At 36.6% G+C, this 9,108-nt stretch overlaps 1 protein-coding gene across 2 annotated transcripts in view; it reads right to left on the reverse strand.

Moving 5' to 3' along the window:
* The window catches only part of st18 (ST18 C2H2C-type zinc finger transcription factor), a 56,537-nt gene extending 48,141 nt beyond the window's left edge, over window positions 1-8,396 (reverse strand). For both annotated transcript variants that reach the window (XM_041802485.1, XM_041802484.1), the window contains exons 1-2: window positions 8,290-8,396; window positions 3,988-4,162 (exon numbers count right to left, since the gene is read on the reverse strand). In XM_041802485.1, coding sequence (XP_041658419.1) covers window positions 3,988-4,156 — 169 coding nt within the window. In that variant the 5' untranslated portion in view covers window positions 4,157-4,162; window positions 8,290-8,396. The remainder of the gene's footprint in view (window positions 1-3,987; window positions 4,163-8,289) is intronic.
* Window positions 8,397-9,108: the final 712 nt, after the last annotated feature.

Here is a 9,108-nt window from a genome sequence, read left to right on the forward strand (position 1 = left end):
TGAGAGGTTACGTCCAGATCTGGGCGTCTCTGGGGGTCCCTGCCCATCTTTTCCACTCAGGCAGGCAGACAATGAAGCAGACACGCCTATAAGTGGCCAGATAGCGGCTTGGATGTTCAGCCAAAAAGCGAGCATCTAAACAATGGTAACAGGTGTGTATAATGCCTGCCTTGATAATGACCTTGGTGGCCGTAATAGTATGTCTAGACACAGATAACAGGAGGCATTTCAGTCTGGTCTCAAAAGTCCTGAGGGTACTCAAATGCAACATCTTAAGGAGGAATGGGCTTGTTTTGGTCATTAATACTAAAAGTGAAAAGCGTTTTACTTTGATTCTGAAAGCACAAGATGCCTCAGTAAAGTTAGGACTGCCACTCAACAGAATCATTTTTTCTGTTTTTAAAATATTTCTTGGGTAGTTTGCATAATAAGCTAAAATCATCTTGAGTATTCAGAGATATGCACTTGAATTAATAGAAAAAATTCCATTAATGTGGATGGCTTGCAATTTTTGATTGCACCAGATACAGGAAGCTTGCCGATATGAACTAAAATGCAAATGCCCTTTGAGCAAAACAAAGAAATTGATTATGAAGTAAGTTTGTTCAGCACAAGTAGCCAGCTTTGAGTGATTAATGGGGGTGGGTCATTGATTTCCTTTTGTTTAGATCTTGGTTAACTTTGTGGAGACACAATTATAATTTGTTTCCAAACAATAAATCCAATCTAGCTCTGGCAAATTAAATTTCCCTATGGCCTCTTCTGCATCATTTTAGATCAGAAATGGATTGTTATGAAAAGGCAGTGCATGTTAATGTCTGTTTTGTGTTTATATTTGTTATACTTCTGATTAGATATTGTTTTTTTTCTCTGTGTAATACGAGGTGAACACCTTCTTTAGGAAAAAGAGCTGTTTACATCCACGACTAGTCAGCCACAGCACCAGTGTTTTATCTTCCTATTCTCACTTCAATAATAAGTCATAAATCTATATTCCTGTTAGCCATCTACCTACAGCATATGAGAAATGCATGTTTTCTACTACACAAGTGTTGTGTATTTGTTGAATGAGCACATATTGTTTATCTGTACATAAGCCATGCTAAAGGTTGGAGAAATGTTTTGCAGTTATCAGGGCACAATGTACTTTATTTTTCTGTATATTTGCAAGTCAAATTGCAGTGTTAGAGACTACTTTATTGAGAGGCTTTTTGCCATATTCTTCAGCTTTACAACTTTGAAAACTTCCCCAGATCCAGACATTTATACTTCCTGATTTCTCGCATCATCTCTCCAAGATAGTGATAATACGATTTCTGTGTTTTTCGCTGTTGAGAAACAAACTGGATTATGAACAGATCACTACATAAACAGCTTTCTAAAAGGAGGCAGCTATTTTAAAAAAGGCTGAAGAAATGCAAAGAGGGATTTAAATTTTAATTTGAATTTATTCCAGCAAGTGAAAGGTTCTTTTGAGAGGGGATTTCAGCAAAGATGATGGTATTTAAAAGTGATAAACAAGCATCTAAACCTCCAGTGGAAAACAGTCATTTTGCTTCTTTCTAGTGTAGGGGAGGAATTGGGCTTGCTATGGTCACATCCAAAAAATAAGAATAAGTAATAGTAGTAATTAAAATGTAAATAAGCGAGATCTGTGGAGATATTTCAAAAGATTCCTGTCATAAATTGTGTAATTAACATTTTGTCTTGACATACCTTGTGACTCTGGATGTATAGCTATATGTCCTCAGGTGCAAATTCATGTTCTCTGTGTACTTGGCATAGCGTACTTTATACTGTACATGGTTGCTTAAAAACATCTTTCACACTTATCACATGCAATTTAAATCCTGCGCCTCAACACTGAAGAGGAACATCAGGCTAAGTTCAAAATTAAATGCCTTACAAATTAGGACTTGTGTTAATTAAGGAATGTTGTTGCAGTTTGAAGCAGAATCTGGAAAAAAAATCTGGTGATTTTTTTTAGGATGAGTGATTCACTCTGGGCAGTCACATGTCACATTTATGTGACAAAGGATGACTAACCAGGGCTGTCATCTATTATATCCACAATATATGGATTATAATGATTTGACTGGATTTCAAATGTGTCTATTCTCTGCTGGATGACCACTAAACTTAAGCAGAGAAACCTATGCCACACAAGAAAGACAAAGAGTTACATCATTTTGTTGAACAGTTAATCCGATCATGGACAGTGTTTGTGCATTTGCTATCTTCGGAAAATGCCAGCAAAGGCGCTAAGTAAACCTATTTTACAAGACTCCCTCACAAGGATACAGTGCCAGTATCGGGATAAAATTTCACACAGCGGCATGGCTCAGTCACATAACCTAAGCAGGCTTAGGAAACTGGAACACTACAAAGTATTGCACTTCCTTCCTGTATGATGTGTGTTGCGGCGTACAAAATGACTGATGTGAGTTTTAGCGTGAAAGCCAGAGTGAACTAATGGCTGAATAGCATGTAGATACTGTTGTTAATGCTGCGAGTTGTTTAAAATGGTAGATTATGGAAGTGAGCACCTGGCATTCTGCAGGCTAGCCTGGCAACACTCCTCCCTTATAATTATAATGAACACACAGTAATTCAGGGTTGAGGCTGAAATACGAATGATGTCCTCTGAGACAGCTTGTTTTAATGGCTATGCAGAAGAGTTCCTAGAAGTGCAGATGGCAGATGCAATGCCTTTTATGCTATTTACAGATTGTACACTACAAGGTATAGAAAGACCCATAGCGTGAGGCCATATTGCTCTTCTCTGTGCTCCTGGATTAGACATGAGGCTGCCACATGAACCACTAATGAGAGCTTAAGATATATTTTAAAGTATGTTTACTGCAATATTGATGGCCTATTACACTAACAAGTTAGAAAGCATGCATGGAAAGAGAAACAGTGGCTTGATAAATACTGCATGGCCTGTTTGTTTCATCTAAATACCCCACTGTTCTTACTTTGTCCACATAGGGGTGCATTTGCTCAGAACTTGGGATGCCATGCAGCCTTTTATTACATATCCAAGGGCCTGATATTCTTTTTAACACTGTAGCCTGGATTGTAAACTATATCTTACATATAGGCTGTATATAAGATAAAAGCCAACTAAATATACATTTGAAATATGTGAAAGCATAGAGTTGAAGATATCACAGCATGAATACTGAAACAGCACTTTCCACTCCTAACATCAAATGTCAATTTCAGTGTAAATGCATAAACTGTAAAATAAATCATGTCACTAATTATAACTAATAATTTTCAGGATTTAATAAGGCACATCTGTACCTGTTTGCACTGAAAATATTTCACTAACATAAAGCCTTTCTTTACATTCAGCTTATTTAATGCATCTCCATCCCTGGCACAGTCCCAAACCCCTATAAAAGAGATTTTCCCCTTTGAATCAGCCCACCACTGTGATACAGTAGCAGGTATTGCGACAACAAAATGTTAACTCCAAGAAAAAGTTTTGCCGCATTAAAGTCACATAGGAGCCACATTAGCATGTGAAAAGAATAAACAGAGGCATTCTCAGTTACACACTCCACCTGGCTGCTAACCAACGTCCTTGTCAGAAGTCCACCCACCGCACTGGCTAACACTGAAAGACCTCCTGGGGACCGCAGTGACCATTCACTCGCTTCTCTCTTTTTCCCATGCACCTGTGACTGTTTTTGTGTTTGCTATTTTTTGCTTTGTCTTTTTCTGGCAACACTGTATCATCGGAGACACACTTTCCCTCAAAAGGAATTCTCCTGCCCAACAATGTGGTTTGTTTGTTCACCGGATATGGCAGGCCATAGAGTCAAATGTAAAAAAAAAAAAAAAAAAAAAAAAGAGAGAGAAACCCACAATTAAAAAAAACAAGTCACAACAGTAATAATTAACATTACCAGAAGAAAAATAAGCCCAGAGGCAGGGCAGTATGAATGTTATCGAAATAAGGAAATTTGTTACTTTTACCAACTGGTTTCTTGCCGAGTTGGGGGGCTTCACAGGTGCAGTTGGAAAGGCTCTCCTCCTTACTCTCCTCGGACGGCTCATCCGGCTTCTCCATGGTCCTGGACCTTAGAGAGCTGCTTTTCCATTTTCCAAAGGACTTTGCCACAATCGCTTTGTCCGCTCCTTTCATTGTTTTCTGTAAAACACATTTACAGCATGACTTCCCAGGTTTATCCCTCTTGTGAGCCATCTGCCCCCTTTTTTGGCTCTCAATAAACCTGGGCTCATCTTTCCCAAACCCAAAGTAAGGGAGAATTAGGGCATTGTGTGCATATGCATTCTCTTAAGCATTCCAGAAAATTTCCTGATTGCCCTGGCATCTTTTTTAGAGAGCGTTTGGACATTGTTTTTCTCCTGACATTTTGCAATCCTGTCTGGAGAGAGTGCTGCTGATTGAAACAGTATAAAACAATACTTTGCAAAGTACCCACACGGTAAACAGTAGATGAGAACGAGAAAAAAACAAACATGTTTTCACATTTAATCCAACTTAAAGGAAATAAAAATAGCACATTATGCCCTAATTGAGTGCTGTACAGTCCGCAAATACTATTACAAGGCCGATCAGGATTAGCAGTGGAACATACCTAGTTATCTATTTCTGAGTGCCAAGACTGCTAGCAGTGGGCAACTAAATTTCAAAAGCTGGCAAATCCAGTTGTCTCCTAAATACAGAAAGTACTTAAATCCAGAGCTAACAGAAGAAAAAGACGGATAAAGGGTGCTCTGCATATCACCGAAAAGCTTGTGCACTTTTCAGAATCACTGGCTAGGTTAAACAAATATGCTAAGTAGAGATCAAAACAATCCTTTGATCTGCAGCCTAGTTTCGAGAGGAATGGCTTGGCTGTTGTTGTAAATAACTTGTATAAATCTATATACCATTTGCCTTCAGGTAATATCAAAAGTGCCAGGGATTCACAGGCAAATACCTTGTGGTTAGGAGATAGATCAGATAAAAGCATATAAATATTTCAGCAATACTGCACTCTGTAATTTTGTGTAATACAGCAGAGTTTTTAACCCCATATGAGCCTTTTACTGCTTTAGTATTACACTATAAACCCCAGTGAGTATCTTAAAAGCAAAAATACATACTACCTCTTTCTATTTTGTAGTTGTGAAAAATGTTCCTACCTCCAGCATGCCATTCAGGTCAAACACTGTGTAAAACATTGTGCTAAACTTCATACAAAAGAGGCTTGAAGAATCAGAATGCAGAAGCTATGCAACTTGCTGACTAACTTTGCCCTCTGTTTTGATCGAGCACACAAAGAAAAACGCTGTCCATTCAAAACAGACAGCATAACTCTTTTCAGAGAGGGGGGACCGTGAACAAACGAGGCCATGTCCTGAGCTGCGGTCAGTTTCCCATCAGGCCTGCACAGTGCACGGTGAGGGCCGCAGGGACTGGGACCGGCTGACACCGCACTCAGGGGCTACAGAACAACTTTTGTGCACACTATCTTCCTCTACAGCTTTTTTCACCCAAATTGGACAACTGTGCTTTTTGATTTGCAGCTTGTTTTTCTTCAGCACATTTGGTCATACTTAGTTAAAAAAAAGGGTGGCAATTTGACAAACTTTCTGCAAAGTACTTTAAAGCAAAATAACAGTAGTCTTGAAGCAGGGGTTCATTTTTAGCACCACAATAGCACATATTAAAAGCTTTTGTGCTTGCCTTGTAGAAATTTAATAAACATTTAGCTTGTTTTCTATTAAATCTGTACAAATATTAATAGTTAATTTAGCACTGGCAAAAAACACGGCTGCAAACTTACTTACACAGACTAAACAACCAGCTATCTTACTTTCCAGTGTATTTTTTAATCATCATTACAACACATATCAAAAGCATTATCACATGTTTCCAAGAGTTTTGGACACAAAATATAACTTGTTTTCTAACAAATAACTACAAATTAGGCTGAATTAAAGATAGATATTTCATTTTGGCCAAAAACACAGTTGCTTACTAGCATACCCAGGCTTACGAAACAGATATCTTATTTCTTATCTATTTTTTTCTAAGATATCCCATATTCTAATTCATTTTTATCATCATAATAATACATAGGAAAAACATTGTCAATTGTCTCCAACTTGTTTATATGAAAATTACAACAAACTAAGCACAAGATAGCTAAAAGTCAGCTGCTTGCTTGCTTACCCAGGCTAACTGAGATATCCCGTTTTCTATTTTATCTTTATCAACATAATGATATAACCAAAAACATTTTCATTGGTCTCAAACTTGTTTCTATGACAAATGACTACGAATAAAGCACAAGTGAAGGCAGGAAAAAAGCACAGCTGCTTGCTAGCTTACCCAGGCTAACTTAGATATCCCTTTTTTTCTAATTTTTTTTAATTAACATAACAATATAACCAAACACAGATGCTAACTAGCCTAACCAGGCTGATTTAATATGTTATTTTCGAATTTATCTTTATCAAAATTAAAAAATATATACCAAAATCATTGTCACTTATCTCCTACTTGTTTCTCTTACAAACTATTTTAAATTGAGCACAAGTGAAGCAGAAATTTAGCTGTGGCTAAAAGCACAGCTGCTAACTAGCATACCCAGGCTAACTAAGATAGCGTATTTGCTAATTTATCTTTATCAACATAACAATAAATACCGAAAGCATTGTCACTTGTCTCCAACTTGTTTTTATAACAATTTACTACACATAAAGCACAGGTAAAGGCAGAAATTTAGTTGTGGCTAAAAACACAGCTGCTACTGGTATCCCAGGCTTATTAATAGGATACCTTATTTCAAATTCATCTTTATCAACATAACAATACATAGGCTACTTGCTCACTTGTCTTCAACCTGTTTTTGGACAAATAACTACAAATTAAGCACACGTGAAGTCAGAAATTAATCTGTGGCTACAACCACAACTGCTTACTCGCTTACCCAGGCTAACTAGGCAAGTTTATTTAACTCATATGTCTCAGTTATTTCATCTCCATCAACATAACAATACAAACCAAGAAGAACTGTCACTTCTCTCCAACACCAAATTACTACAAATAAAGCACAAATGCCGGCAGAAATTTATCTGTGGCTAAAAGTCCAGCTGCTAACTAGCTTACCCAGACTAACTGATGGGATATCTTATTTTCTAATTTATCTTTATTAACATTAGGGCTGAACGATTTGGGAAAATAATCTAATTGCGAAAAATATCTCATTGTGAGGATTTTGACTCATTAAAATTTGGATAGGAATTGCTATGTTAAAGGGAGTTATAATTTTTTATTTAATTCAAATATTTAATAAAAAAATTTTTAAAAACATTAAAAAGTGGGGTTTCTGTAGACTATTTTTAAAAATTGTCTGTGGATGATTGCATGATCTGTAATGCATACCATTTCTGCTGCAAAAAAGTTTAAACTGCTATTTGATGCAAATTTCAGGTCAAAAGAATATTGCACCTTCCGCGATTTGAAAATTGCAGTTTAATCTAACTTAAATTAATTGCCCAGCCCTAATTAACATAGCAATACAACCAAAAGCATTGGCACTTTTCGACAACTTGTTTTTCTGACAAATTACTACAAATAAATCTCAAGTGAAGGCAGACATATAGCTGTGGCTGAAAATACAGATGATGACTAGCTTACCAGGGCTTGCTAATTATTTTCTGATTTATTTTTATCATTACAATAATACGTACAAAAAGCATTGCCACTAGTCTTTAACTTGTTTTATGACATTTACTACAAATAGAGCACGTAATGCTAACCTTGCTAACTGCCTGGCTAGCTTATTTTCAATACTTGCTCACTAACTTTAGATTTTACCTAAGCCAAACTAAGTCAAGTCAAGAACTGCTCATACCAAACGTCACTGTATGTGTTTATAAGACACAAGAAAGACTTAAAGAGAACAAACCACAAGTTAAAAAAAATCACGTAGAAAGAAAAAGCTGCAACAAATAAGCCCCAAGCTAACCTAACTAACATTGCAGCTATGGGACTTTGGCTTTACCCATGCACAAAGATACATTAGCTTACCTTGCAAATAAAGATGTTGGCTAAGTTAGCCATTCGTAGAGAAATGCAAAGAATTGACTTTTTTGTTTAAATGGTTCTAATCCAATTTCTCTGACAAATTCATCTTTTTTAAATGAATAAATACATAAATAACACACAAAAGCAGGAAATTCATTAACTAGCTAAAGCATGCTAAAAGGCTGTGCTAGCTAACATGGCATTGACACTTAAATATTTTTAAAATACGTTACCTGACATTTTTATCATAAGTTGTTCAGGTGAAAACTGAGCTTTATTTAACCTATAGAGACTGTAAGCATTACCAAATGTTGGCAATGACATGATGTTTCCTAATAATGTTGCCACCACTTTGCTGTAGCAGTCCTTAAGGCTTCCTGCTGTACTTTCCACCCCAAGCTTGTTAACAATTTACCAACTACAACTGCATGACAGAAAACAGTCATTTCTGAAACAATGATTAACTATTAGAAGAGTTTATGACACTGTTTCCTGTCTTATTATACTGCAACATTGATGCTATAGGAAAATTATTATTTATGAGGTGTTTAGTGATTGTTTTGGTCTTTCAGAACATTTTAAGAGACTTGTTGGTTTAAAAAAAGGGGGGAAACAAAAAAACTGTAAAATTACAGAAAGATTTGTGTCAGATAGATTGGTTTGAGTCATTTTTTAAAAGAGGTACTGTATAATTTCATTAATATAAACCATTTTTACACTACCAAATGTTAAAAACTCATCTTAGGTGTTTAAAGGGATATCATTGGAGCTTTATCGAGCTTCTTTGACTCCTGGAAAAGCATTTTAGAGAGAGAACAGAATGTACCATATTCTTGACCCGTCTGCCTCAGATGCTTGCTGTATATGGAACTGAATACTGGACGTGAATTGTATCATTCTCTGTGTCAACTTGTTAGATGGCAGTTGCTGTAGTGGAGTGGTGAGAGCGGCACATATGCATTATAGGAGAAAATTGTGAAATGACAGATTCCGGGTGTGATACTGAGGGAATGACTAACTAATAGGAGGGGTGCTCCAGGCTGTTAGCTTTG

Source organism: Cheilinus undulatus, linkage group 13, assembly GCF_018320785.1.
Source record: "Cheilinus undulatus linkage group 13, ASM1832078v1, whole genome shotgun sequence".
Lineage (NCBI taxonomy): Eukaryota > Metazoa > Chordata > Actinopteri > Labriformes > Labridae > Cheilinus > Cheilinus undulatus.